The 27444-nt window shown below is 41.7% G+C and overlaps 5 protein-coding genes across 17 annotated transcripts; 2 read left to right on the top strand and 3 right to left on the bottom strand.

The window, feature by feature from the left end:
* Nucleotides 1–731: 731 nt before the first annotated feature.
* LOC133889206 (F-box protein SKIP14-like) lies at nucleotides 732–4403 on the top strand. 3 transcript variants are annotated; one of them, XR_009903869.1, is made up of 3 exons: nucleotides 732–2381; nucleotides 3193–3980; nucleotides 4144–4403. XR_009903869.1 is itself a non-coding variant. In XM_062329689.1 (2 exons), the coding sequence occupies exons 1-2, from the start codon at nucleotides 1521–1523 to the stop codon at nucleotides 3706–3708; spliced, it is 1377 nt and encodes a 458-aa protein (XP_062185673.1). In that variant the 5' UTR covers nucleotides 732–1520; the 3' UTR covers nucleotides 3709–4403. The 3 variants fall into 3 exon arrangements, 1 of the variants encoding a protein (XP_062185673.1); XR_009903870.1 differs by having other exon boundaries at nucleotides 3193–4033; XM_062329689.1 differs by having other exon boundaries at nucleotides 3193–4403.
* Nucleotides 4404–5647: 1244 nt separating this feature from the next.
* On the bottom strand, nucleotides 5648–8499 carry LOC133889207 (uncharacterized). 2 transcript variants are annotated; one of them, XM_062329692.1, is made up of 3 exons: nucleotides 8047–8186; nucleotides 7597–7928; nucleotides 5648–6684 (listed from the first exon to the last, which is right to left on the bottom strand). In XM_062329692.1, exons 2-3 carry the CDS (start codon nucleotides 7631–7633, stop codon nucleotides 5723–5725), a joined length of 999 nt encoding a protein of 332 aa, XP_062185676.1. In that variant the 5' UTR covers nucleotides 7634–7928; nucleotides 8047–8186; the 3' UTR covers nucleotides 5648–5722. The 2 variants fall into 2 exon arrangements, with proteins under 2 accessions (XP_062185676.1, XP_062185675.1); XM_062329691.1 differs by lacking the exon at nucleotides 7597–7928 and having other exon boundaries at nucleotides 8047–8499.
* Nucleotides 8500–9352: 853 nt separating this feature from the next.
* On the top strand, nucleotides 9353–21007 carry LOC133889204 (cytosolic Fe-S cluster assembly factor NBP35-like). 8 transcript variants are annotated; one of them, XR_009903868.1, is made up of 3 exons: nucleotides 9353–9586; nucleotides 9696–9780; nucleotides 9921–10843. XR_009903868.1 is itself a non-coding variant. In XM_062329687.1 (3 exons), the coding sequence occupies exons 1-3, from the start codon at nucleotides 9532–9534 to the stop codon at nucleotides 20894–20896; spliced, it is 267 nt and encodes an 88-aa protein (XP_062185671.1). In that variant the 5' UTR covers nucleotides 9370–9531; the 3' UTR covers nucleotides 20897–21007. The 8 variants fall into 8 exon arrangements, 4 of the variants coding, with proteins under 4 accessions (XP_062185671.1, XP_062185669.1, XP_062185672.1 ...); XM_062329687.1 differs by lacking the exon at nucleotides 9921–10843 and adding an exon at nucleotides 20787–21007 and having other exon boundaries at nucleotides 9370–9586; nucleotides 9679–9780; XM_062329685.1 differs by having other exon boundaries at nucleotides 9375–9586; nucleotides 9679–9780; nucleotides 9916–10843.
* Nucleotides 10171–17824, bottom strand: LOC133889203 (glucose-6-phosphate 1-dehydrogenase, cytoplasmic isoform-like). 2 transcript variants are annotated; one of them, XM_062329684.1, is made up of 16 exons: nucleotides 17461–17824; nucleotides 16202–16417; nucleotides 15742–15827; nucleotides 15447–15492; nucleotides 15187–15367; nucleotides 14458–14615; nucleotides 14300–14368; nucleotides 13954–14012; nucleotides 13166–13202; nucleotides 12797–12868; nucleotides 12481–12628; nucleotides 12235–12330; nucleotides 11521–11591; nucleotides 10845–10960; nucleotides 10616–10661; nucleotides 10171–10513 (listed from the first exon to the last, which is right to left on the bottom strand). In XM_062329684.1, exons 2-16 carry the CDS (start codon nucleotides 16376–16378, stop codon nucleotides 10343–10345), a joined length of 1533 nt encoding a protein of 510 aa, XP_062185668.1. In that variant the 5' UTR covers nucleotides 16379–16417; nucleotides 17461–17824; the 3' UTR covers nucleotides 10171–10342. The 2 variants fall into 2 exon arrangements, with proteins under 2 accessions (XP_062185668.1, XP_062185667.1); XM_062329683.1 differs by having other exon boundaries at nucleotides 17575–17824.
* A 1572-nt stretch (nucleotides 21008–22579) lies between the features above and the next one.
* On the bottom strand, nucleotides 22580–26851 carry LOC133889105 (plant UBX domain-containing protein 1-like). Of its 2 annotated transcripts, XM_062329566.1 has the most exons (8): nucleotides 26657–26848; nucleotides 25957–26059; nucleotides 25799–25867; nucleotides 25603–25676; nucleotides 25046–25175; nucleotides 24113–24220; nucleotides 23530–23737; nucleotides 22580–23001 (listed from the first exon to the last, which is right to left on the bottom strand). In XM_062329566.1, the coding sequence occupies exons 1-8, from the start codon at nucleotides 26804–26806 to the stop codon at nucleotides 22998–23000; spliced, it is 846 nt and encodes a 281-aa protein (XP_062185550.1). In that variant the 5' UTR covers nucleotides 26807–26848; the 3' UTR covers nucleotides 22580–22997. The 2 variants fall into 2 exon arrangements, with proteins under 2 accessions (XP_062185550.1, XP_062185551.1); XM_062329567.1 differs by lacking the exon at nucleotides 22580–23001 and having other exon boundaries at nucleotides 23526–23737; nucleotides 26657–26851.
* Nucleotides 26852–27444: the final 593 nt, after the last annotated feature.

The following is a 27444-nucleotide window of genomic DNA, read 5'->3' as shown; positions in this document are numbered from 1 at the left end:
GGAAGGAGAATTAACTCAAGAGAAATCAAAGCAACAAGATGCTTAACGTCCGAGAAAAAGGTAATTTCTCCGTACTTAGTACTAGGATTACATTTCTGTTCGTGCACTCGTTTTCATATTATTCCTTGATATGCCAAAATCCTGCTTACAAAATTAGGACGCATATGAGGCTTCGTGTTTGTTTTCGCACTGCATGGATCAAGTTGAAAAATGCAAGCCCTATCCCTAGAGAAGAAACATGGCACACGGAAATCAATTTGCTTGTGGATTAAGACTCTTCTGTGACATCTAGAATTGGTACGGATTTATCATCAATCAGTATTGGTATAGATTTAGTTATGTTTGATACAGCATCAAATTCAAGAATCTTTGGAGCTAATCAAGCATAGCTTTAAAAAATCTTAAATCTGAAGCTGTGATGGATTGAGAGTATTTAATTAAGTTATCTGGTTTTTATTTTAAATTAAAAATAAAAAATTTAAATTATTTTATTTTATCATATAAATTTAATATTCAATATAAATCTAGAGCGAGGCTACACCAAACCCATATTTAGTAGCATTTATTCACATTGTGGATGTGGAATCACGCTCTTGATCACCTTCCAAGTGCGGACCCATGCAAAACCAAACCTGCAAACTTTCCAAATACCAGAACGAGTCTCCAGTCCCCGCCCCAACCGTAACCCAACGGCGTGAATCCGCGCGGCCGTGGGCGCGGGCGTACATCTTCCGGAAATGCCCCGGCCGCACGGGAGGAAAACGGAGGAAAACCGCGCGAGTGCGCGAGTAGAAAAACCAAATCCCCTGAGCTAGCCCAGGCGCTGCCCCGGCCGGCCCCCACCAGAGCAAGCCACCACGCCCTCTCGTCCCCTCCTCTCCCCCGCTCCCCTCGCGCGGCGCGGAAGGCCAAGGGCAAGAAGAGGGGAAGGAGAAGGAAGGAGGCTTCGAGATTTTTGCGGAACCCCCACGCCACCACCCTCCTACTCTTAGCCTCCCCCGTAGGGTTTCCGCCGCACCCACTCCAATCCCAGCACCCGCGTTCCCCCCACCGCCGCATTCGGAGCCATGCATCTGCCGCGGCCGAGTCGCCAATCGCCACCACCCGCTTGAGAAGCCACGTACCGGTTTGGCGATTTCGGTTTCCTACTGTTGCTGATTGTGTTGGGGATCTGAGGGGATTCTTGTTGGTGCGATTGTTTCTGGCGATCTGGGCGTGATTATCCAGGTTGTGTGGTGTTGGTGATGGCGGGGGTTTAGATTTGGGGGTGGATTGGGAGAAGGGGGTATTTGGATTATTTTTGGGGTCCCTGGTTTCTCTGCTACTGGATTGGATTGGTATCCATGATCGAGATTGCTCGGTGAAATTTTTGGTCCTAGGGATTGTTTTGTGATCGGCCCGGACCGAGAATAGAGGGTTCTCTTGAGGAGATCTGGGGCCGTGTGTTCTATCGTTCTCTGTAGATAAAACCAAAAAAAAGAAAAAAAAAATAGAAGGTAGTGGAAGGGAGCTTGGAGGCTATGGCGCTGAATTGCTCTTCACGCTCGTTACTGCTGAACGATGACTGTGCCGGCATGATGCTTGGGTGTGGGTGCCGGTCGGAGGAGGCCTCCCCGCTGTCATCCTGCGGGGTGAATTCGCTGTGGTGGGATGACTTGGAGCTGGAGCTGGAGGGGGATGAGCAGGAGTCTGACCCTGTGGACCTCTTACCGACGGACCCCTTCGGTATGAACCTGGAGACCACGTTCACCGCAGCGATCGCCAGTTGCATCGGAGATCTCACTGTCATGTCCGATGCTGGGCATTTTGGTAGTGGCGGCGATGATGCTTTCTTCGCCGACCTGAGGTATCACTTGAACCAGGCTTTCGTGATTGCTCCGGAGCCATGGATTGGTGGCTATATGGGTGTTTTTGACAGCCCCTTTGGCTCTGGAGGTCTCTCTGGTGGTGGAGGCACGGACCAGTTTTCAGAGTTGCCTCCTAATGTGTCCTGCTCAGAGCATACTGGGTTCGTGGAGGACTCATCTAGCTCCGGCAACGCCACTTTGCCGTGCTGTGATACAGTTGACGCTCCTCCTGTCCAAGAGGGAAATGATGCACATGAGGGAATGATGTTTGCTCTTGGCTATCTTGGCTTACGTGACATCCTCTCTGTTGAGATGGTGTGCAAGTCATTGCATTCAGCTGTTCGGAATGAACCCTTTTTGTGGAAATGCATCCATATTGACTCGCACTTGGGTGAGAAGATATCTGATGTTGATCTTCTACGCCTGACACAAAAGTGGCCGGGTTCTTTGCAGTGCCTAAGCCTTGTGCGCTGCAAAAATATCACAGATCAGGGGCTGAAAGCCGTTTTAGAAAATAATCTACAGTTAACAAAGGTTAGTATGGCGTGATTCTCTTGCAAAAATTTCTAACTAACGATGAACCTAGAAACAATTTTATTATGATGTCCCTTGTGCGTTTCAAGTCTTGCTGAACCTAGAAACAATTTTATTATGTTGTCCCTTGCTATACGAATGTAGTTTCTAGTTTGTATATTATCATATTCTCATCTAGTGTTAATATTATATTGCTATACCATTTTTTATGATTGTTACTGCCTTAAATAAATTCTGCATTGTACTTTAAAATGAACTGTAATCTGGTTCTGCTAGCTCTAGATACATTATCAGTATTTACAACTGTGAGCATCCAGTTTGGAATGTTAGTGATATGATGATCTTCAATGTTGTTGGACGCTTATATATATATTTCGAACATTGCTGTTTGGGCTATCCTCAGTTTCTCTAGTTATCTGTATGGGTCTATGGGATGAACTGAAAGCTTAGATTTTACATGTCTTCTTTTTTATTTAGCTCTTTTTATTCATTTGTCCATATGTTTGCCAGACCAAATCTCAAAGCCAAACTAGTTAGATGAAACGACCTACACGCTCTGCAAGAATGGTGGTAGCAGTTAGCTTGAGAAAAAAAAAAGAATGGCTAATCAGTAATTAGTAGTTTTTCAACTAAATATTTCAGGATTTTTGACATGAACTTTTATTTGGTGTATAATTTTTAGATTCTTGCAACAGCAGTTGAACAAGTATGAGAAAACCTGCGCTACCAGTTTTAGAGCTCACATTTCTCTATTTACTTAACTGCCTCTTGTTTAGTTCTTTTTGAGCTTATCTCTGTTTTTTTGGTTCAGTTGGGCATTTTTGGCAGTGTGCGGATAACTCACCAAGGTCTTCTTGACAATCTGAAGTCATTTAATATGAAAGCAGTTGTTGGTATTAAGAAACTCAGAGTTGCAAATCTCTTCACTGCATCAAAAGCACAATACGAAGAGTTACTGTCCTTGTTGAAAATGGACGAGGGACAGGCGTTGCACAAACAGGAGCCACGGATCTTGCATGCTGATTGTTTTTTACCAGATCTTCATGGTGGATATATTCCTGATTGTTTCTTACCAGATCTTCATGATGGATATGGTCTTGATATCGAGAGGTGCCCACGATGTCCAAACTACAAACTTGTTTATGATTGCCCAGCAGAGGAATGCAATATCGGCAGATCTGGTACTTGCAGAGGGTGTCTTGTTTGCATCCGGAGATGTTTGCGGTGTGGGAGATGTATAAACAGTGAGTATGACGAGACATTTACTCTGGATGACATTTGCCGTATCTGTCAGAAGGATGAAGGTTCACCTCCTGCAGAAAAATAGGAGTTCAATTCTCTGTTGATCCATGGGATGGATAATCTTAACATAGCATTTCTTCTATTAATGCTCCCATCCATGCGGGGCCATCTTAACAGAGTGTTTCTAATGAGGAAAAGAACAAAAAGAAAGGTACAGTTTGCTATCAATGTAGGTGCAACAGCCGTGGTGATGTATTGTGTTTGCGCAACAAAAAGAAAAAAAAGACAATGTAACCGAAAAAAAGAAGGATGGATGGTTTTGCTATTAAGGTGTCAGCAGTGAGTAGTGACACTGAGGTGGGTGGTGCTGTACTTCTCACTGATAATATTTTGGCCCCTTTTGGAACGCAGTAAGTTTAAACTAGTTGAGCCTCTGCATGAAACTAGAAAACTGCTTTCCAAACCTGGCCTCAGTGTTTTGTGAGATTTCGTCTCATTATGTTCAGTTTTCTTGTTTTAGGGATGTTTCTCTCAGGAGTGTGAAGTTCAGGAGTGAAAGTATAGCGTGAAAACTTGGGCCAGCGGGTTGCTTTGATGCTGCATGTTCTTGGAACGTCAGATATAAATCTGCATTGTTGGCCTCCAGAAAGAAGAGTTGTATTATTTACCTATGTACGTTACGTGACAAATGTAATAGTTACTGTCCGAGTTCCAGAAACATTGTGGCATCTGACTTTTGCCAGTTACATTCCAAGAAATAAAAACACACTATTAACTTAAGCTCGGTGCCTATTTTTTGCCAGTAGCCCGGTATGTGGCTACCTAAATGTTCAGGGATTGTTCCTTGTGGCCAGATCTTGTTGTGATCCCATTCTGGCAAGTTTGGTAATTGGCCGTCCTTAGTTCGTGCTGACGAAACAAAGCATGCAAATAGCAAAAGGCTGTGTAACGCATATTTCTTTTTGCTATTTGCAAGCATACTCCTGATTGCTGCCCCTTGTAACCAAGTGCTTCGTCCTCTTTTTCTGGACGGAAAGGACGCTTGGTCTCTTGATAAGAAATATCTGCAGGAGAACTTGATATTAGTGTGTTCGGTTTGACATGAGGAACGGGTGCCTACGGATGTGGCGTCCAGAATAGCAACTGCTTGTGCTGTTCTAATAATAGAGCTCCTACAAATCTGCCGAACCAATACTGTTATGGGCCTGGCTTCAGACAGTGGCATGCTGCGCTATAACCCGAAAAAACTGGCCAAGACTACACTATACAGAGCACACGGTTTACCGGTCAATTAGGCCTCGATTTGGAATTTCGAACAGGTCTCTCCTGCCGAATGTTCTTGACCAGGTTAAGCCCTGGCCTTGGCCATGGTCCTGCCAGGTGCCGGCCTCTTGAGCTGGGGATGATTTTCAGACAGGCTTGCTTGTCCTACAGGCAACGCAACACAATGATTCGTAGGAACTCGGAACTCGGAAGCAACCGACAGGTGGCTAAGAGTAGTAATTCGTTTTGGACATCGAGGAAAGAGGGAAGCAACAGCTCTCTGATCTGGTTGCTTCTCCGTCGGGTACAAGGCAAAGAAAAGGCCAACACAAGCATTACAATTTACAATGGCCAAAAGGCAGGAAGTCCCTGGTGCGAGGAAAGATCTTGGAATCCATATGCTTAGAGAGAAGAACATAACACATAGGGAAAGAACAAATAATTACATCTGCACATACGTTTGGCCGATCCACCTAATTATTCATTGTCTGAGCTATCCTTTTAACCTGGCATCTTCTTTCTAGATTCAGTAGTTTCAGCAAAATGCAAATACATCAAATCTGAAGAACACGCAAAACAATCACAAGACATATGATGAGAGATTATACCCTTTAAACATAAAACAAAAGAAGTAGAATGCAATGGTTTGAGAATCATTCAGCAATGGTTTCACCAAATGCAAATACATCAAATATGAAGAACACACAAAGCAATCACAAGGCATATGCTGAGAGATACCTTTAAACATAAAACAAAAGAAATAGTGGTTTGAGAGTCATTCATGGATTAATTTAAAGAATAATCATGGTACAGAATACAATCACTGATAGAATCACTCATTGGAAGAATTCAACATGACCACCAACATCCATACACAACAACTTGGCTTCGGAAGCAAGTTTCCTGCTCCTAAACAGCATCAGATTTGTGAGCCGGTGCTTGGGCTGCAGTTCGAATGATCTAGCTTCAGCCTCCTTCCCTAGGAGCAGTAGCTCCCGTGCCGGCATCACGTTCCCCCACCAGAAATCACGCAGGACTTCATGGATGAGCTCCCAGTATGCGCGGTCTCGGAGCACTCGGAACAGGCTGCTCCCATTTGGAGTCCAGCAGTAGAGTTCGACCCAGTCTCTGTCCATGATCTCCATCAGGCCCTGCACCTGCGGCATGTAGTAGTATGGCATGATACGCCATGGCAGAGCGACCTCAGGCTTACCCTTGTTGAATGGGCACTTGACTTCCAGGATCCCACCGTCAGGCTCACACCCTAGAATTCCATCAGGTGAAGCTCCGAGCCATCCAGAGTTGGCCTCAGTGTGCACCGCGAAGCCAAGGGTGCCCACCATTCGTCCAGTGATGCTTGTGTACTGCTCTATGGCCACACTTTCATGATGGGTTCCCCAGTCCATGGCAGACCTGGCCGTATCTGCCAACTTGATGTCCATTGGTCCAAAGACTTTCTCATTCCACAGCTCTGACCGTCTGTTGCCAGCCCAGAAACCCAAGGCAGTGCTGAAGGTGCTTGTGGTGAGCTTGTCCTTGCGGAGAGCAAACCATTCCTCTGACCGTTGGGCTACGTCAGAAGAGCTGAGCTGGGAGGACACCATGAGAGCTGAAGATGGTGATAGAGTTAGAAGTGATGACCGGCTATAGATCTGCAAAGATGAACCTGAGCAGCTACGAGGAATATAGCCTTCAAAGTTTCGTCTTGATGGCAAGGATGCAGACGGAGTTAAGCGCACGCGAGGACATGAAGAAGAGGCTGTTGGAATTTGCAGGAGTGTCCTAAACAAACGAGGAACTGTTCAATGGTTAGAGAACATGTTAAATGATGATGTAGTTTGGATGAGTATAGCATATCTTAACAAAGATGAGAAGTTAATCTGGGAAAGCATACAGGAAGAGCTCAACAAGAATGGTTAACCTCCGAACACACAACACATGACAAAGGTATGCTTCTTTTATATGAAGAACTTTCTTCATTTCTTGAATGAAGCACAGTAGAATATTGCACGCTAGAGTTTATTCCTTACCTGATTTCAGCAAGCAGACATTGCTTGGGACAAGTAAAGAGTTGTACAAGATCCCAGCCTCTCAAGCAATGGTGTTTAGTATCTACTAAAATGAAGCAAAGTCCAGGAAGTCAACAGCGACAGCAAGCAAACTGCTATGTTCCCTGAACCAGCATGCAAATGATTTCCCAACCAGATAAGAAAGTTGCCACTTACCCACAGAATTTTTTTGGATGTGTGTATCTAAGGATTTTCAAGTTCTAGGTTTGTTCCATTTATCAGGCAACACATTCTGTTTCCATAATGAGATCAACCATCATATATGCTATTCTGTTCCATATATTTCGATAAAATCAAGAAGATAGTGAATCCGAAGGTTCCTAAGGACAGACATGCTTGTGGTAATTTAGTTCATGGGTTCAATTCCTTACTCTCCTTAAATCAAAGATTCATAGTTCCTCCTATGTATTCTCACTTTTTATAATATAGCTAAAGTGAAATAACAAAATTGTATAAAGGTGAAGTGTCAATAAGTACACACACAATTAACTGGAAGGAATGAAGAGAAGCGAGCAACAATGCAAAAGGGGAGACATTAAGAATATGAAACTTGACCAGTTGAATTCATTTTGTGAACCTGTCCGGAAAAAAAAACTACATTGCCCAGAGGGTATGATTATGAACTCTGAAATCTTACGAACCATCAGATTCTCCATCCTCTCTGTACATCCCTTTCATTCGTACCACTGTAACACCCCAAAATCAATGCCAAGAGTGAGTCATGCCCTGACCTTGCTCCTCAAAGCAGATAAACAAGATTCAACCGGCCCGGTGCAGCCTCATCAGTAACCATTTGATGCCATTTCATAGTTTACTTTAGAATTGAGAGCGATCCTAAAGCCTCCAACCATTCTTGATCACCCACTGTCGTCTTGTGCCACCAAAAGATACTGTTCTAAAACCCCAATGCCTCACCAAGCCTAAAAGGCCATCGAACCACACATGCAAAACAATCCAACCATGCTACCACCTCCTGGATACCATATTATTCCAATGCACAAAAGAGGCAGCTCCAAAGTTAAGCTCATGCATCAAGAGTAGCAAGCTTATCGGAGCAAGGGGGAAGCCAAGAAAGGCTCCAGTTTCAGTACCTGAAGCGGCGCGACAAGTGGCGGCTGACTCAGAAGAGCGCCGCGCGGGCCTCCGGCAGGCCGCAGCCGCGGTCGTGGCGCGTAGTCCCACGGCCAGGGGCGGCAGGCGCCTCTGCGGCACATGGTCGAACACATGGCGGGCGTCCAGCAGCGTGGCGCGGCGGCGCGAGTAGCAGTGCGGAGGTGGTGAGCTCACCGCAGCTCTCATGCTGTTTGTCCCTTTTGCTGGCTTCAGGAATAGAGTTTGGTGCGGCGGTGAGCTTCTGCGGCTACCCGGCGGCAACGCTGCCGGTGAGAGACAGTGCGGCGACGCGAGGGATGCGGCGACGACGTGTCTGCGAGTGGATATTTCGGTTCCTCCCCACCAGCCAAGTCCCAAATCTTCTTCTCCTTGGCAACCACGCATGGCCTCCCGATTGAGATCGGACGGCTTGGATCATCCCGCGCGGTCGTTGCTAACCCTCCAGCCCAAGCGTCTAGATATTTCAGAATTTAACACTCAATCCGTGTGACTCTTCGAATTTAACATTCAATTCACATACCTTTCAGAATTTAACATTAAGATTGCTAACTTCTTCATTTCATACTTATGTCAGTTATTATGGATTATTTTACTTTTTTTTTTCTCCACCTCTTCTCTCCTATTCCAAACTAAGTCGGTCAGCTCTCGCTAGTGGCGAGCAACGGTCTAATCGATCTAATCGAGTGGTAAAAAAAAGTAGCGTGCCATAGAAAATCTATTTGGATAGGGCTCAATAGGTGGGCTTGGGCAAAAGGTGATAAGTGGCGAGCATCAAGGGGTGGCGGCGGGTGGCTCATGCGAACGAGAATGCCCGTGTCACGTCGGAGGAAAAGCTACCCACACAAAAGGAGGAGGAAGGTAAGGGGAGGGTCATTGTGCTCTCGGTCGGTCGGGGAAGGTTGTGGCACGACGGTGCGGCAGTGAGGGGGCATAATAGAGCTGTTAAAGTTAAGGAAGAGGCTCGATCTGATCGTGAAGAAGACGAATTAGGCTGAGGAAATGGTGGATAGCATCGTGTAGACCTCTCTGAGGCTTCACATGGCAAGTTATGGAGAAATAGGGTTCGGGTATATAGGATTTTGCTCGAAGACGTAGGATTTAATCAGCGCTAGCATGTGCTGCTCTGGGCGGTCATGGCAGACCAATGACATGAGATTGAGCTCATGTTAGTTGAGCGTCCCTCCCTCCTACGTGTGAGTAAAAGAGGGAGTAGAAATGAGAGAGAAGGAAAAAAAAAAAGAAGAAAATACCAAAATAGTATATATTAGTAGGAAATGAAGAAATTTATAGTCCTAATGTTATATTTTGAAAGGTACATAAATTAAGGGTTAAAATTTGAAAGACACACGAATTAAGTATTAAATTCTGAAAGCCTCTCCCTCGAATAACAGACTCCCAAACAAACGCCATAAACCTCGACGAGCTCAGGAGCAGCCTCAGGAGGAGAGGAAGCTACCGGAATCATGGAGAACGGCGGCGTCGGCGGCGGAGGCGACGTCCCGGAGAACGGCAACGACCGTAAGACCTCTCGCACGCTTCTTTGGTCTTCGGAGGTTATGAATTCCAGCGTTCTGCGACCCCTTTTGATCGGTTTTTGGGTACGCCCGAAGATTTCCTCGGGACGCAGTCGGAGTCGGCAGGGAAGTCGGAGGCGTGCGCCGGGTGCCCGAACCAGCAGATCTGCGCCTCGGCGCCCAAGGGCCCCGATCCAGGTAACCACACCCTGCCCTACTGACCGCGCCGTCGTTTCCCATCTAATCTTTGCTTGTGGCGCGATCGTAGTTTGCTTTGCTTGTTAGTAGCGTGTCGCATCGATGATTGTTTTTAGCAAGGTCTGGTTGCTATAGTGCAGTACTCAGTGGAGCACACGGCCTGCATCCAGTTGAGAAGGTTCTGTTGGCGATGGGCATTGTTAGTTATCCCTTTCTATTTTGTGATTCTCCTGAGCTTGTGGTATCGAGGATATGTGCAGAAGATTTTACAGTTTATTAGTTGCTAACTCACCTGGCAGACAAAAATTCAAGCTTTTGGTGTTTAGAAGCATGTCTGACTGTGAACAGTGTGAATCATGAGAATGTATGATTTGCCTGAAAAAATCTAGATTATTGAAACAAGCATTTTTATTTCATATTGTAGTTGGAATATTTTGTAGACCATTATTACAAAGCCCGTTGGTCAGCATTACAGCGAAAATGGGGAATATAGATCCGCAGGGGTAGTATGGGGCACTCTTCCTAGATACACAATTCCTATGAGGCTATGGATCCAGCCATTCTAGGCAAGGGTGGGCGGTATCCATATGTAACCATGGGTCTGCACATATCCAACTCTCGCGCTCAATTCATCGGCTTCATTGGGGCCTCGGCTGCCAGGTTGATATGGGATAGCCTTCAGCTTGCCTGCGTCAATATCGTGCAGCAGTGGAGTGAAGATCTGCCAAGCAGCCTGAAAATCCAACAGGGACATGTTAGGGCGAAACGGAAATGAAAGACTTCTTGAAGAAAAAGGATTCCCGATGAGCACACAAATATGCAGGGTGGCGCAAACCTTTAGCTCATCTCGGCGAACAAAGTGCTGTTGGTCTCCTCGTATTCTGTAGAAGCATGGATATCAATCAGTGCAATAAAGATAAGTATCATTTTGTATAGAACAAGCTTTACAAGGTTATATGATCTCAAGACATGATGTTGCAGAATCATCTATGATTTCGAGATGAGCGAATTTCTTTGTAAAGAAGAGAGATAAATGTTAAAATAATGAAAATGATGGCGCATACGTATCCAAGATGAGGCGTTCATACGCCTCGGGAATTTTGACATTTTGGTACCGCATCCCATATGACAGATCAAGTTCACTCTGTTCAGTAGCCATTTCTAATCCAGGTTTCTTGACCTGCAATAATTCATACAGTTCCAAATATTATATTAACAATTCTGCTGCAAGCAAACATTGGAATTTGTTATATAGAAGATGGCTTAATGAAGGGCTTTAGAGCCAGATGAGAAGGATGAAGGATGTTCTTATGACTTGTGCTTTGTCCCCTGAGGAGGACAAGCCTATTTGGAATTGGTGAAATGCTGGAAAGTTTTCAGTGAAGTCAATGTACAACCACTTATGCAGAACCAAGGTTGGTTTGCATCATAACATAATCTGAAAAGCAAAAATCCCCTTGAAAATTAAAATCTTTATGTGTGTTGGTGTATCAAAATGCCATCCTTACCAAAGACAATTTTATTAGAAACTCATTTATACAACCTTTTTCTTCCTTAGTTTGTTTTGTTGTATATGTCTCGGTTCGGAGGAAGAAACAGGTTGTAATTTCGTCGCCTTTGTGTAATGAAATTCGGGATTAACCCATTCCGGAAAAAAAAAATCATTTTCTCCAAGAAAATGTCACAACATTTAACTGAAGAAATTGAAATAGTAGACCCTAGAGAAGTAGCAGGACTTACGGTTAGTTTCATGTACATGGCTTCTGATGGCTGGAGGCGTATAACAAACTCATTTCTTCCTTGCTTCTTACCTTCACCAGGTTATATTTATATTTAGTTCAATGATTTAAACATAACAGAACAACATATTAACCAAAACAAAATATTCGTAGCAAAAGGACATCAACGAGAGGCATTCCATGAAGCTAAAAGGTGAGGAAAACTGTCTTCCTTAGGTATTGTTTTGGTGTTCAATTAACGTAGAGGTTCACCCATCCACCCTATAATTCACATTTGCATGCTAAACTAAGCATCTGGTCCAACTTGAGTTAATTTAACATCATAAGGAATTTACCAATATGCCATGATAGGATAGGGTAAACTTAGAAAACATGATAGCTGATGTAGTAAAACTTCAGTGACAAGTTAAAATGCAATACATGCTGCATATTGTATTTATTCAACCTAAAGCAAGTACTTACCTGTCTTCCCAGTATCAATGCATGGATCTGTCCTACCCATTCTGCATTATGAACCAACCCCTTTAGCCAATCCTTTGGTAGTTTCAGATCTCATGGTCTCTAACTTATGAAACAACATCTAGCTTTCTACTGTCTAGCTATGTAAAGGCACTCCCCTCCGTTTTTATAGAAAGACAAAACATATTTGCTTAGGTAGCGGCCCTTGTGTGCTACGAGTTAACTACACTATGAACATTGACTTCTATGCACATACATTTAAAAATGTCACCAGGAACATCCTTGAACTGCACACGAACTTCTGCTTTCCTTGAGTTTAATGCTTTACCAGCTTTAAGAATGAAAGGAACACCTGCATGATATGAATATTTGAGGGTTAATACTGAAAATAAAGATACTGTGGTCGAGAAAAAGGTACGGTGAACTGAAAAAAAAAGAGAACAATTATTTCAGTGACATCCTTTTCAACTGTAATATGTATACATATGGATGAAAGAGATACCTTCCCATCTTTCATTGTGCACCCGGAGTACAACAGATGCAAAAGTTGGGGTATTAGATTCATTTGGCACTGTAGGATCATCCTTGTAGCCATCGTATTGTCCAAGGACTACCTCTTCGCACTTTATAGGGTTCACAGATTGCAGAACCTGACATTAAGACATGAAACAGGTTTTTCTAAGCACTAACTAAATGACAAAAACATAATATGTGAACTCTGCTACATTTCAGAGAGCAAATTAAACCAGCAAGATAATTGGCAAGGCTGCAATATAGTAGTAACATGAAGAGAGTAAAGAGAGATTGTACATTTGTACCTTGACTTTCTCATCTCTGATGTGCTCAGGCTTAAGGGAGACAGGCTTCTCCATTGCAACCAAACAAAAAACCTGCAGAAGATAACAAGAATTTATTACTGAGACTGTTAACTCGTAAAGACATTTGTACTCTTCAAGAAATTCTATCATGTACTAATTTTTTTGAGGAAGCCTATAATGTACTAGTTAATCCACAGAAGATTCAGCATGGAACCATATTTGCCCATAGATGTAAAATATTCTGAATGGCAAGTGAAAAAAGAGGCCCTTATTGTCCAAACTCACTAAAAGACTAAAAACTGATCTCGAGTACTGAAACGATTCAGAATCATAGCATACCAAGTTATTTTATAAACCTACTTATATTACCTGCAATAAATGGTTCTGAATGATATCTCGAATGATTCTGCAGCAACAGGAGCAGGGTAAGATATTGATAGAGCGAACAATGAAGGTATCCAGAGAGAAACAAGAAAATGTATAAGCAAGGTGACAGAGATGGGATAGGATTCAGTATTCGTTACACTTAAATATTATGTTCACCTATAGCAGGAGAGAGTGATACGAACAGTGAATTTATTCGTGTTCAGTATAAAGTTCTTTGGTTCCTATAAATTTGTAATTTTCCTTGCTAAATTTTGTAAGTTTAAGCAACAAAGAAAAATATGCATTTTCACAGTTTCAGATACAAAACACATCTATTCATCAATAAGGACCAACCAGGACTGAAAATATTTCTAAATTTAACATCATTACCTGGTTTACTATATATGTGTGGCATGGGAGATATATTTTAGGCTTGTAGGGGTATGGTTTTATATTAGAAAACTTCATCATAAAAAATGCTAATGAAATATAGTACTCCCTCCGTTTCTAAAATAGGATTCAAGAAAGTCAAACTTTGTAAATTTTGACCAATATTAGTCAAATTATACACATGTTTAGTGTACAAATGATGTATCAATAGATTCGTACTTCACATATCTTTTAATAAGATAATAGTTTCGTAGCAATTGATAATATATTGTGAGAGAAATTAATGGTCAAAGTATGCTTTGCAAGACTTTCTCAGATCTTAATATGCCCTGTAAAAAGAAATGGAGTACACTAATGCTTCTAGTTCTAACTTTGCAAGAAAGAAAATTGCTTCTACATACCCATATTGGTCGAAATATCCTCCACGCCCTTCAGTCCCGAAGTCCTCCCTGAATACAATCTGCAAGGTTGGATTGGTTAGCATGCCATATTGTTGGTACTATTATGTTTAAACTATAGATAGCTAGGCATTAATGTTTTCAGTTGTCTTAGGTTCCATTTTGAAACAACAGTAGAATACGTAGTTTTCTATACTCACAAAAATGTCCAGCAACCAACTAATGGAAGGAACTTAAAAAATGTATTATTGAATGATAAAGTAATTGCAGTTTACGCACATGGAACTTAAACCAGCAAAACGAAGTTGCCAACTGTTGACTACCAAGTACCAACTACAAACCAGCTTACCTGTATATTATCAATATTGTCACGGTTCCAAAGAGGCAAGAACAAGCGGTTGGCAAAACGGAGCGCAAGCTGTAAAATGTGATCAGTTCAAAACTAGTTAGACAAGTGTTGGGAATTGGGATAAATGTAAATATGACAAGAAAAATTATAGCCATTACCAGGTTTTGGACCAATTCTTTTCCCAGGTAGTGGTCGATTCTGTATAGTTGGTGTTCCTCGAATAGCTCCCCAAGTTGGGCACTTAATTCTTCTGCAGAATCCAAGTCCCTTCCAAAAGGCTTCTCAACAATTACTCTAGTCCATCCAGGGTGAGAAGCTGAAAGCACAACATTAATGTCAAGCCCAAACTCAACAGAAGTAAACGTGCAATATAGTACTGTAGTATGTTGCTCTATTTTTCCGATGTAAATACATTATAAAGAATTGATATTGGTTTATTTCCTCTTTATTTGTGAAAAACTAACCAACACAGAATATTTTAATGAACAGCAAGTGTGCCGTTTGTACTAATTCTTTCCAAACAGATCATACTCAACAGATAAAACATAATCTGGATGTTGACTTGTTTTATCTTCTTTAGTCTCAATGTCAGAGCAACACAGAAAGAAGTGAACGCCTGGACAGCAGGTAGGAATAAAATATAAAATCATCATGCCCTCATTACCACTGCACATCTGGAAGTTCTGAATAACAATGCCAAAGTTTATTTCCTTCTAAGGAAAAGCAAAGAAAATAGATCTTCGAGAAGCTAAAGCTTCTGCGAAGACTCGAAGCCCCCGCTAACTTTATAACTTCACCATCCATGTTTTTTCATATGAACTATTAAAGTGCAACAGCTTATCAGAATTCCAAAATTAATAACATATAGCATGGGAAACGGACTTTACATGGATTCATGCAATTTGTTCTGATCATTTTGCACACTGAAGGGTAGACTGATGGAGGCAATGCCAAATAAAAGAGCCTGCGATAGCTTCCTGAGTTGTTTGACGCTTCATACTTTGATATTTCCTTGTTCAATTTCTTAAATCCTTCTCCATTGTCATAGGTACCACTGACATATTTTATCTGAGATACAAATTTCCCACAATGATGTCTGTGTCACATAATGAATTATGTGTGGTTATAAGTTATAACAACAACTTACCAATTGCAAAAATCCTGAAAGATCTTCTGAGTTTCCTTTGAGATACCTGTATAAAAGCAACACCTTTAATACATGTGGAATTGATGTCTGATGTTCACAGAGTATAGCCAAATATACAGCATATTTTAGATCAATAGTAGTATTTGTTTTGAGGTTGTAAGTTTCTAAATGCAGCAGAATGTGAATGCATACAAGTTCGCATGTCTTGGTATCGAAAGCAAGGAAACTCTTTGTACAGTAAACAGAACTTTCGTGTTATGCAACCTTAACTAGCTCCACACATCAGAAACCTTACCCACGAATGCGTTCTCTTAACCCATCATCAGAAAGATTTGATCTAGCATACCCAAATATATGCACTTCCCCAGATTGTAAAAATCCCTGTAATACAGGAATATTAACTTCAACACAAAATATCAATTAACTTGATAACCATATCTAGTTGCTGAATAAGTATCACAGAACATAGCACAAATTCTCAAAAAAGGGGGGGGGGGGGGGGCGGCAGAGATGTAGCATGTTCATAAAGACTAAGTTTTCTGTCTTTAGAAATGATCTACAGCACAGCTAGTTGTTGAATAAGTAGAAGCTTGATCTGTTGTTTGCTATCAGTCCTTCAAATTGTCCTCTGCAACTATCACATCTGAGAGAGAAATGCCTCAATGGATGTGCATTACAGTTGTATCTTTTATAAATTGACAAATAGTTCTTTTTTCGAGAATAATTATACAGGAAATAGTTAAACAGTAAAATACCTGATCAAAAAGGTGGTAGAGTGCCGGGAAAGTTTTCTTCTTGGCAAGGTCTCCAGAAGCCCCAAGTACAACAATGGAGAGACACCCTTGCTCTGCAGGAAGGTCTAGGTCTCTAGATGAAGAATTAAAGCTGTTTCGTCTTGATGACAACGAAGATTCAGCTGATCCTCCTGACATGACAAATAGGACAGTCCTCTTCTTCCTTCAATGATACACCTAACCAAGTGAGAAAGATGCAATGAATCCTAAGGTGATCCAGAGTTAGTCTAAGCATTTTCACCCTATTCGTTGAAATATCCAACAGCAAACAAAATAAGCTAGCAGAACACATGAGTAGCTTGTGTGGTTAGTCCTGTTCCATGCAATACCATTTTGTTTATGCTTGGCATCTACTGCCACGTCAATACCAGAGACAAAAACAGGACATGATCAGATCTAAGATCACACTCCTTTTTCCTCCCCTTTAAGCTAGAGTTCTAATAGTTCAATCCGCCTAGTACTCTTTAAATTAGGGATCTACCTCATGCTTTTGAGGGCAAAGTATCTCAACTTATTGTATACGAAAAACAATCTCAACTTACTTCTTTTGCTGCCAAGATCACTAAATGCATCATATCCAAAGGTTAAGATAGCAATATCCACTTGAACACAAAAGGCATCTCGGTTCTAATATCTAAAGAGCAGCATCAGTTCCCACTCTTGAGTTTGGAGTTTGTCGAGTTCTGGAAAAAGAAAATTCTGGAATTTGTCGTTGCTAAACCCACTTACGGTGTAAGAAATACACGAAGCAAACTACGTTGTCCAACCTAATTCTAGTAGCAGAAACGAAAAGGAAACGTTGCAGCTGAAAATTCCAAAACCTCCGCTAATTCCCAATTCCTAGCAGCAAACGGAACCACGCTCGGCAAACCCGGCAAAACAACTGGCGATGAAAAGATTCCCAGAAGTAGAAAAAAAATTAGCAGTCCATAAATCTTAGTCAAGCACCATACCAAGAAAGGTGAAAATTGAAAGCCTTATAGGTACACGAAGGATTGGAAATTCTGGAAACAACAAGATCATCATCTCCACGGAAGCCATCCACAACGTAAGCACGAGATCCGCGCAAAACAAAGCCGCAGCAACACCCTCGCAGGGGCGCGCAGCCGCCGCAGACCGCTAGCAATTGAGGAAAGAATCTAGAGCGACTCACGAAAGCGCGCGCGCAAGGACCGCGACCCCGACCCACCCGAAGGCAAGAATTTCCTCGCAGGAATTACCGATAACTCGGCCCGAGCAAACCCGCGCGACGGATGGCGGCGGACCAAGAAACCTCCGACTCGCCGGAGCAAGCACCAAACTGGACGGGGGGAAAGGTGAGATTTTGCACTGACCGGCGGCGAGATTTGTGCGGGAGCCGGTGCGAGGCCGGGAGGAAGGGAGGGAGCGGCGGGACGGGGTAGGGCTCGTGCTCCTGCGCGTCCGCTGGTCTCTCCGGAGTTTTATATCGCATTATCGCGACGCCGGCGGCCTCCTGCTGCCACCAGCCTTGGACCTTCCTTTCCGTTTTTACCTGCCCACTACCTACCTGGCTTTGCCTTCACCAACCTGCGATGCGAGCCGGCGTGCTCTGTGCTGCCACCAACCGCGAAGTCCAAGCACTCGCGTGTCAAGCCGAGGAATTCCGGGGTCTTTCAAAACCCCCCCTAAAAATCACTTAGATTTTGACTTTCCCTCCAAAAATTGTTTTGTTAAAAAAAATCCTCTAAAAATTTGACTTTGTTGCAAAAAAACCCTCTAAAAATTCAAAAAAAAAAATCATTAAAAAATTTCTAAAAAAACTAGAGATAATTCTAAGACCTTCTGTGAATTTTTTTTTCAAAAATAATATCCTTTGCATCATATTTCATAGAGAGGAAGTTTAGAAAAAAAAATGTGCAGCTCATTTATTAACTCATGTTATTTTAACTTTGTCATGTCTACCATTATTTTTCCTACACAAATAATTGTTTAAGTAAACTAATAAAAGTGGTTTTACTAATTTTGGGGTGTTATGGATTAGTTATGAATTAATCTATCTGCAACATATTTACTCAATCCTGTACGTTATAATAACTATTTCAAGATTTCATGTATTTTTACAAGATAGAGGATCATGTAATAAGACTAAAAAATTTTGTTTCATGATTTTTGGATTAGTAAATAATTAACTATGCATTTAACTCGAATTAATAAATGAGTTGCACGTTTTTCTTTTTTTTTTCAAACTTACTCTCCATGAAATATGATGCAAAGGATATTATTTTTGAAAATAAATTTCACAAAAGGTCTTATAATTGTCTCTAGTTTTTTTTAGAATTTTTTGTTGTTTTTTTAAATTGTTTTAATTTTTGGGGTGTTTTTGCAACAAAATCAAACTTTTAGGATTTTTTTTAAAAAAAACAACTTTTGGGGGAAAGTCAAAATCCAAGTGACTTTTGGAAGGGTTTTGCATTTATCCCAGAAAAAAAAAAGTAGTGTGGCAGTAACGGTAGGAAAAAGGTCTGTGTTAATTATAGAATTTACTTGCGATGTGTGAACTTTCTCACAGTATTTTTCAAGGCATATCCTGTTCAAGTAAAAGGTATACCACGCGATGCCATCTCTTCCGTTAAACTTTTATTAAATACATCGCCTCTGAGCATGAGATTTGATAACTCTTTGAAATATCATACATACGTAAGGAGCTCTTTGAAATATCATGTTATCCTAGCAAGGGGCAGGGGCTGTACAGATGTCACTCGATAATTTTATAAAAATAATCGCGGTTCGTAGGTGTAATACGTGTGTTATATTTTAGTATAAAATTGATAAATAGGTCTTGTCATGCCAACCAGACTGCAGCCCCACGCTTTCTGTGCTGGGTCGGCCCGCTCTCTCTGGCTAGCACCCAAGTGTGTGATTGCACACCTGTGAAACCACAGTGTTGACGTCTTTAGTGTTCCAAATTGAGTGAAAAGCTTAGAAGGGTTCTTGTCTTTTTTTTATATCCGATACACATATAGAATTTAATCATTAGATCATAGAATCTAACATCACAGTCTATAAAGCACCAAAAAGATATCAATTTGAAACATTAAAAAAAATAATCTTATCAATCCAAACATGTAGCCTTAGATGAACAAAATAAACACTAGCACTTCAGATAAAGCCAATTTCGATAAAAAAAACTCACTATTGATCTTCTAATCCACATAATAATACATTAAAATTCTAGTAGCGATTTAACTTAAAATAGTATTAGAATGATCATCGAAAAACAGAAGTATACAATTCTCACTCAAAAAGGAAGATATGAAATGATTCTAACCCCATGGATCACATGGGCGTAACTAGCATGGGACATATGCACGCTAAGCATTTTACAAAAAACTCATAATTTGATAAAATAGTAGCTAAAAATAATAATTTGGCTTGTAACTCAAAACATTTTAACTAACTCTAAGCTACCACTCCCCTGATTCACTCATTGGCCCCAGCAAGCCACTCTCTCACGTACTGTATAGTTAATATAACTCATAGCTTGTGCATCCTTATGAAGAAAAAAGAGAACCGTGCCTCCAAATAATAACAACTATATCCTTTTACGCAATTGTCATAAAAAAAAGTGGTGTGATCACGATAGTAAAGAGGAGCATACACCTAGCAAACTACTTAGCATACTAGCAGTTAAAGTAGGACCAACGCCGCATCATAAACATGGAGTGGCCAAACTTATTTAAGTTTGATATTTTCAAGCGATGTTTCTGGATAAAAGCTATTGATATCTTAATAGAAGTAAATGATGGAAAGACTAACTTAGGTTATAAGTTTTGTAAATGGCGCTACCACCGGGGTTCTACTTGTTTTGAGCTGATCTCCGTCTTCTCTCTCGTCCCTTCCAGCACACAGATCTCCGTACCAGGACTTGCCCCGGTGCAGATCTGTCGGCTTCTAGCCAGCCCGGCCTTGAATAGTTGAATACCAATCCATGTGCGTGATGCACTAGTGCAAGAACATGCATGCAGGCTAGTGCAGCATCTTTAAAGGCCGTGGTTTTATTGAAGGTTTCAGAATGCAGCAAGACAGACGAGGTCTTCTGGAGGTGGTTCGTGAGTCGGCAATGGCGATTCACGGTTGGCCTTGATGGAATATGCCCTGCAGTTTGCAACGCATCACGCATACGCACGTGACTCGTGATGTAGTGGCGCTATTACTGCAGTTGACTCGTTTGCTGCTCCTCACCCGGGTAGTTTTTTTTAAAAATGGGAAATTTTATAACTTTTGTTTTTACATCAAGTTGATATAACTATATAAGAATGTTTCTTAGTCTCTGCATATTAAAGATGCATATCAAATAATTAAGACAAAAATGAAGAAGAGCCGAACAAACTGAAACGTTATAGTTATTATGCTTAGTCTTAATATGGTATCTAGACAGCTATTCAAATCCGATGAAGAACTCCCCAGCCACTCCCTGCTTAGGCATGCCGAATTAATTATCCGTGTAGTTTTTAGGTAGCTAGTAGCTCTCCTCTCCCTATAATCTGAATTGCTGAAAACGAACTGCATGCCTTCTATGTGACAGGTACGCATGGGTCACGTGTGTACTACTCTTTCAGCCGGACGTACGTGTTCTTGGTTAAACTAACCAAGATCCGATCTACATGTGTCTTGGCTCAGCAGGACTGGAGTTAATTAGCTCAATGATCCCTGATCCGTGTAGGTCGTGTCTATTTATTTTTCTCGAAAAGAATATGTTTAACTTGTCTATGGCCCATACATGTCTAGTTGCCATGAACGGATCTACCTCGGTGCTCAGCGTTTCCCTATCTGCCAAGTGCTCTCCTGAAACTCTCAAGTATCGATGCCGATTCACACTTTCTTGAGCACTGCTATGCTGTCTGAAGAACGTACAAAACGGAAACGGGAAGTCTTGTTCTGCTTGCTGGAGCAATCTGCTCCAGAGTTCAGAAAGTTTTGTCTATTTGCAGCTGCCGTTTGCAGTCTGGGTCCATGGACCTTGTTGCATGCACTCCTTATTTCCTAGTGTGGGTTTGACTTTGACTATGACCAAGAAAATGAACTGGCGGACATGGAGTCAGTGCATCCGGCTGCTATCCTACCAACCAACCCTGAAAACTTTTTTTTAAACAGTGAGACCCATTTGGCACGGTCAAACGAGCTGGGAGCTCGAACCTCTGACCGGCTCGGTCCCTCCCTGGACTTTGCCACCGGGCTATGAGCCCGTTCGCACGTTCGCACCCCTGAAAAACTTTACCAGCTTCATCCAACAAATCAGGAAATTATAAGCACCTTGGAAACAACCTTGCATTGGGAGTTGAACTTCCACACCTTTGTCATCTCCCCTAGGCAGGCAGGCAGGCAGGCTCCAAGATGCTAGCAAAGCAAGATCAGCAGCAGGTCAACCAATCGAGATTATTGGCTAACTCAAGACCTGAATGTAAGACGGCAATATTAAAAGTAAGTGGTGCGGAAGTTTTAGAAAGATGTGAAGAGGTTAATCTAGTCTTAAATTGGGGAAAATGTCACTCTATGGTTAATGAAGCCATGCATTGTACCTGTTACTTTTCCCCCCTTACAAGATATTCTGCTACCTGTTGGTGGTTTGGATGTTCTACTACGATTTTGTGGGTGTCTAACTCACCACTCCACCAGAAAGGGGGCCCTCCAGTCACATATGCTTGTGAATTTGATCATGGCAACCTCATTTCGGCGGATGAAATGCCAGGTCTCATGTGTACTTACATACACCTTTGATGAAAATAAGTGTCGTATGCTGCCAGATGACCTGATGAGATGCAGTAACCTTGCTGTTAGGACGTTTGCAACTGCTCTAGTTTAATTTCTGCGCAAGAGACGGACCAACCAAAACGCCAAATAATTATGGAATAGAATCGCAAGATAACATAAACATCCACAGGGACAGACATAACAGCCTCCACTCTCATGTCTCAACCTCAGTAATTGTAGCAGCCATGTGTGTCCTTATCTGAAAATGCAGAAGAAAAGAAGAGATCATGAGGTAGATGCAAACGAACAATCCAGAACACTCACAGGACCAGTCTTAAGACAGCAACTCAGTCTCCAGTTCTAACAATATGAACACTTGATAATATCAAAGTAAACGTTCTTGTCAAAAGCAGCAACTCAGTACAGCATAGCAAGCATTAAGCATTGAATACAAATACGCAATATCGCAATCACGCAAAATCTAGCTGGCCCACGCCTTCTGGAAAATCTATACCACTCCACGACTAATTAGTCGCTGATGAGGGGTCCATCAGCATGAAAATCAATCCAAGAAAGCACTCCAGATCTGACACAATATCATGACATAAGCAGGGCAAAAGCACTCCAGATCTGAAACCCCACGTTTATTGGTATTTTCCAGGCCAACTCAAACACTTCACTTTGCTTAAAATGTAGTGTGTAGACAGGCACATCACCATTCTGTGAAGCGTTAAGAACATAGGATTATTATTGTAACGTTTCTATGGGGTCTTTACACGATTTGTAAGGTAGCAAAGCACTCAGCCACAGCAGCATTCTGATGAGTTGCAACAAATCAAATTTACATGCTACTCTGATCCCACCTACAAAAGATGGAATCAATCTCTAATGGTCCAACAGCTTCAGTGAGCAGAGGATCCAAGTCTAGTACTACAGCAGTGCAGCCTGTTCAAATTCGAAGTTGTTGAACCATGAATTACAAGTGTTGACAAGCCTAACAGAGTTCTTCTGTGCTGAAGGCACACTCTTGATGCCTCCAGTGGTATCACCTGCAAGGGGGTAGGTAACTGTCAATCTGTCGTGATCTTGTAGTCAAAAGATATGCTGAAACAAAATAGCTCAAGTACACATGTTATTCAAAGCAAAGAGAATAATCATCGCAGAAATCTCTTTTGGTCGGTATGTAATGCATGCATTAAAATGAAACTGCAATAGACTAGTTAAGCATTTATATAACCTTTCAAAGGTAAGAATGCAAGCCAAACAAAATTTAACCAGAAACATGAAGTCTACTAGGCAGGGATCCAATTTCAAGCTCCTTATAAATGCTAACAATGCTCTGAAGTCCTGGATACTCATTGATAGGTGCTACTTGACAAATCTCTCTCCTTTCAACTATTGGACCACAATCGCAAGCAGGTTATTTTGGATTTTTCATCTAAAGTATGCCATGAACTTCAAAAGTATCTAAACATATGAAGTTGTCATATTCCTAACAGTGTGGAACTAGATGACTGACAGAAAAACTTGGAATAGGCATCAAAGCAAAAGACTGCAATTGAGAGCAACAATATTACCTTTTGAACCACTTTGGTCTGTTGGGTTTCTTATTTGCTGCTGGTGCAGGATCAGATTGAGATGCATCAGATTGATGAGCAGAAGAGTTCATCCTAGAATAATCAGATTGACTAGCAGGTTTTGACAGAAGTGACAGTCCGTCTAAACTTCGAATTTCTTCACAGAGATAAGGTCCTGATTTTACATCATCTGGACTTAACTCCGAACCTGCATATCCAAAACATGTGATACCGCCCATAAGAAAACTCATAAATATCTGAAATTCTGAATGTCTAGCAAAGTGATAACCATGAAAACTTCGACAGTACCAAGGATAAATTGCATCATTTGATGACTAATGGCAACCTCCTGCATGTGCACAAGAAGCAAATTCTTTTTTGTGTGTACATGTGAGCGTGTTGGGTGGGTAGGGGCAATCATGAACTTGCATGCCTTTAGATGCGTGCGGAAACAAAGCTTTATAAAAGTGTAACACCAAAATTAACTTTTGTTAAGAGACACAACAAATGTTAAAACACTCAGCTGAGAGGTGATTATTTCTCATTTTCTCATCTTGGCACTAGTCATTATGATGATGCATACCTTCGGGCAGATCATCATAAGAAAAGTAGACATTAGCTCCAGGGACAAAGCCAACTGTATAGAAGTCTTGTGACGTGTCTGGTATTCGCTTCTTTGGAGGTACTGTATCTGTTACGGAATTGAATGGATCCAGCATTAAGAAATTGTAAACAGTACATCTAAGATGCGAGTATGGAAGATACATGGAATTTCCATTTAAGTAGAATGCACGCCAAATAATACCAGACGATCACGAAGATTATCAGCCCATACATTTTATAAGTTCACCCAAGGAACATTTCCATACAAGTTTGATGGTGCATATTTTATTTAAAGCAAGACTATAATTATCATATTGCATCACTTTATACACTGTTGTTGTTCAAACTAAAGGGCATAACCTAAAAATTGAAGCTTTTCATGAAAACGATTCCATGGTGCAGCACAGGCACCAAACTTGTTAGAAGAAAGCATATGAGAAGAGGCCTCCCATTTGTGTTACTGTTGTACAGACTCATCAATCAGTGTAACCAATGGTTTTACACTTTTACCACATTGTTTTTTTTATTGGCCAATAGCACTTCATAACAATTGCCTCATAATCGCAAAAACTCAATAAGTCAATAGCAGCTAATATTGATTCTAAAACCCTTTGCACAAAAAGACGCACTAAAAGTTTATTCACAATTTTTTTCTAAGCGTCGAACTATATATGGCAGGTTAGTTTTGTTTACCTACGTGTCATGATTACCTACATATTTGCTATTTTGTTTGCCAATGATAAAGATAAATATGTCTTATCATCAAGATTGATGAAACCTTAGCTAATCGTAACCAGAATGAATTATTGCCATGGTAAAATAAAAGGGAATGATCAAGAGGGAAAAAACACAGGGGAAACAGATATTAGTTAAACTATACATCTTTCATTCCTTTGAGAGCAGCAGAACTTACAAAGATAGAACGGCAGTTCTGGTCTAGCAAGTACTTTCACAAGCAGGTCCACTAGACTATGAATTCTTTCTGATGGAAGAAAGTCAGCCTCAAGAATGTAACCATCAGGGAATCGCACCCTCATTACTGCCTACAGTTATAGTGGTTACCAACAATATGAATATACAAAGTTGACACAGAAAGAGAAATGAAAGAAAAACAAGTAGCAGAACTCTATTTAAGAAACCTAATAATAACCAGTTAGAACTCTGTGCATCATTATGCAATATATCATAAGAAGATTTCACATGCTAGCACACTTATAATTAGCATATTTATTTATTTGTCAAATATAAAAAATATACCGCTCTTCAAGCATCTCTTAAGGCACTGTTCAGATAAGGCTGGATTAAAAAGGACCTAACTAACAATTACATAGAAAGGGAACAAAAGAATTGATAATTCGGATTATGCTACTCTTCAAATTGCTTCTTTGTACAGAGAACTAGACAAAGCAGCATTGCAAATTAACTGATTGTGAGAAAAGTAAACATGAGTGATGTGCATTATAACGCTACCTTTGTTATCTTTGCTCGTTGAGCAGCAAGTTCTGCCTCGCGCATCTTGCGAGTCTGTAGCATTTTAGATTGTTCTGCACAGTGTCATCATTTTCAACAGTGTTACAGTAAGTAAATCAGAAATCAAAACAGTACGATTTAGCCAATACTGATACTAAAATGTTACATGTTGAAGTTCTCAAACAATATTGTCTACCTGCCATCCTGTTTGAAATCAAGTTGAAATAATCAGCAGGCTTAAGCTCATAAAAGTCATCATCTTCCTCTGCAAGAACAATGGTTTGATGTCATAACACAACTACCATAAAGATAAGAGAGATTTTGGTGAAGCAATAGCAAATAAAGTTTTGATACCATGCTTTGCACTGGGCAGATTGTTAGGTACTGCGGCAAATGTTGTGCTCGAAAAAACCCGAATCTCGTGCCCAAGTTCTTGTGACACTGCTTTCAGCTTGTCCTGGGATTTTCGAAAGAAATCACAGCTGTCAGACGTTGATTCACATTTCCATTTCGTATTCATAGAAAACTCAGGGTACAAAGATTTTGACTTAAAAAGAAAGTATCAACATTCTAGAAAAAGAAAGTATCAACATTGTAGAAAAGATTCCAAACTTGTGATTTTGGGAATGTCATAGAACTATCAGGGTCGATTCCATATTCACCGAATCAGATGCAAAGAATCTATCTTGCAGACACGAATTCGGGACTAATGCGCTCCAAGAACACTAGAACTGAACAGTCTGCACTCTCCAGGAACGCAAGAAACCTAAAGAACCAGCACCTTTCCCGAAATCCACCGAGAAGAAGAAGTCTTCGATAATCCCCAACCCAGCGAAAGAACCCTTCCGCTCCCGACCCAAGGGCCGGCGCGAACCCGCACGAATAGGGGAGGATCCCCAATCCCCTCAATTCCCCAAGAACCCTGCCCAAGAAACGCGCACCAAGGAACTACAGCATCCGTCGAGGAACCAACCGACAGGAAATCGCGCAAGAAACGCAGGGGCGCGGGGGTGGGGCGGAGAAGCGGGGTAGGGGATGAGTCGAACGAACATACCGCCGCGCGCTCCGCCTCGGCGTCGAGATCCATGGCCACCGCCGCCGGCGAGAGGTCGTCGCCCTCGGCCCTTTTCCTGCGCCTCGTCGCGCACGGCCAGAGGGAGGCGGAGGAGGGACCCGCCTGGAGGTGGTGGTACTCCGCTTCCATCTGGGCAGGGAAGGGAAGGGAAAGCTAGGCGAGACGGGCGTGGGGAGAATCGCGGGTTTTGGGCGCCCGTTCTCAGGGTCCAACAGCTCCGGAACCCGATCTGTGGAGAGAGAAGAGAACGAGAGAGCACGCGGCGAACATTTTTTATTGCTCTAAATTCTTTTGGGCCCAACTTTTGGGGCATTGTCAGCCCATACGTATCTAGGCCCGCGACGTGGGATTTTTAGATTTTGTCCCCTTTTTTTCAAATACTTTTCCTACGTATGGATCTGCTACAGGTGTATTTAGATCCTCAGCAAAAACTGTTCTGGCCTTGCTAGGCTAGGTGTTTGGAACTGTCAATATTTTCTTGCTTTTGAGGGCCACTTGCTTCGCTGGGCCAAATAAACCTTGCTAACGAGAGAGAGTCAATTTCGCTCACTTGGATGGTAAAATATGGATTTTTTTTATAGTGTTATTGTTAAATAGTACGGTGTTGTGATAATTAATATTAGGTTAGCTATCACGTATAATCTTGTAAGTTTATCCTAGAAGATCGATAGTTATAATGACACTAATTATGGCATCTCAGGTGTTTGAGAGAGAAAACGCTATCGCGTACGTCCGTGAATGGTGAAACGCTGCATCGAGTCAAAGGC

The sequence above is a fragment of the Phragmites australis genome, chromosome 13 (genome assembly GCF_958298935.1).
Source record: "Phragmites australis chromosome 13, lpPhrAust1.1, whole genome shotgun sequence".
Classification (NCBI taxonomy): domain Eukaryota; kingdom Viridiplantae; phylum Streptophyta; class Magnoliopsida; order Poales; family Poaceae; genus Phragmites; species Phragmites australis.
Note: the sequence above shows the minus strand (reverse complement) of the source record. Positions and strands in the feature narration are given on the sequence as shown.

Excerpts from the sequence above, each read along its gene's own strand:
- LOC133889207 (XM_062329691.1), bottom strand. The coding sequence starts at position 8,452 with ATGCGTGGTTGCCAAGGAGAAGAAGATTTGGGACTTGGCTGGTGGGGA. Across the intron at positions 6,685-8,046 it reads CACTTGTCGCGCCGCTTCAG|TTCCTCGTTTGTTTAGGACA; the intron begins GTACTGAAACTG and ends ACCATTGAACAG.
- LOC133889206 (XM_062329689.1), top strand. The coding sequence starts at position 1,521 with ATGGCGCTGAATTGCTCTTCACGCTCGTTACTGCTGAACGATGACTGT. Across the intron at positions 2,382-3,192 it reads ATAATCTACAGTTAACAAAG|TTGGGCATTTTTGGCAGTGT; the intron begins GTTAGTATGGCG and ends TTTTTGGTTCAG.
- LOC133889204 (XM_062329685.1), top strand. The coding sequence starts at position 9,532 with ATGGAGAACGGCGGCGTCGGCGGCGGAGGCGACGTCCCGGAGAACGGC. Across the intron at positions 9,587-9,678 it reads CCCGGAGAACGGCAACGACC|ATTTCCTCGGGACGCAGTCG; the intron begins GTAAGACCTCTC and ends GTACGCCCGAAG. Across the intron at positions 9,781-9,915 it reads GCCCAAGGGCCCCGATCCAG|TGCAGTACTCAGTGGAGCAC; the intron begins GTAACCACACCC and ends TGGTTGCTATAG.
- LOC133889105 (XM_062329567.1), bottom strand. The coding sequence starts at position 26,806 with ATGGAAGCGGAGTACCACCACCTCCAGGCGGGTCCCTCCTCCGCCTCC. Across the intron at positions 25,677-25,798 it reads GATTTCAAACAGGATGGCAG|AACAATCTAAAATGCTACAG; the intron begins GTAGACAATATT and ends GACACTGTGCAG. Across the intron at positions 23,738-24,112 it reads TTATGATGATCTGCCCGAAG|GTTCGGAGTTAAGTCCAGAT; the intron begins GTATGCATCATC and ends TTGGATATGCAG.
- LOC133889203 (XM_062329684.1), bottom strand. The coding sequence starts at position 16,378 with ATGTCAGGAGGATCAGCTGAATCTTCGTTGTCATCAAGACGAAACAGC. Across the intron at positions 14,013-14,299 it reads ACAATATTGATAATATACAG|ATTGTATTCAGGGAGGACTT; the intron begins GTAAGCTGGTTT and ends CCAACCTTGCAG. Across the intron at positions 12,869-13,165 it reads TTCAGAACCATTTATTGCAG|GTTTTTTGTTTGGTTGCAAT; the intron begins GTAATATAAGTA and ends TATCTTCTGCAG.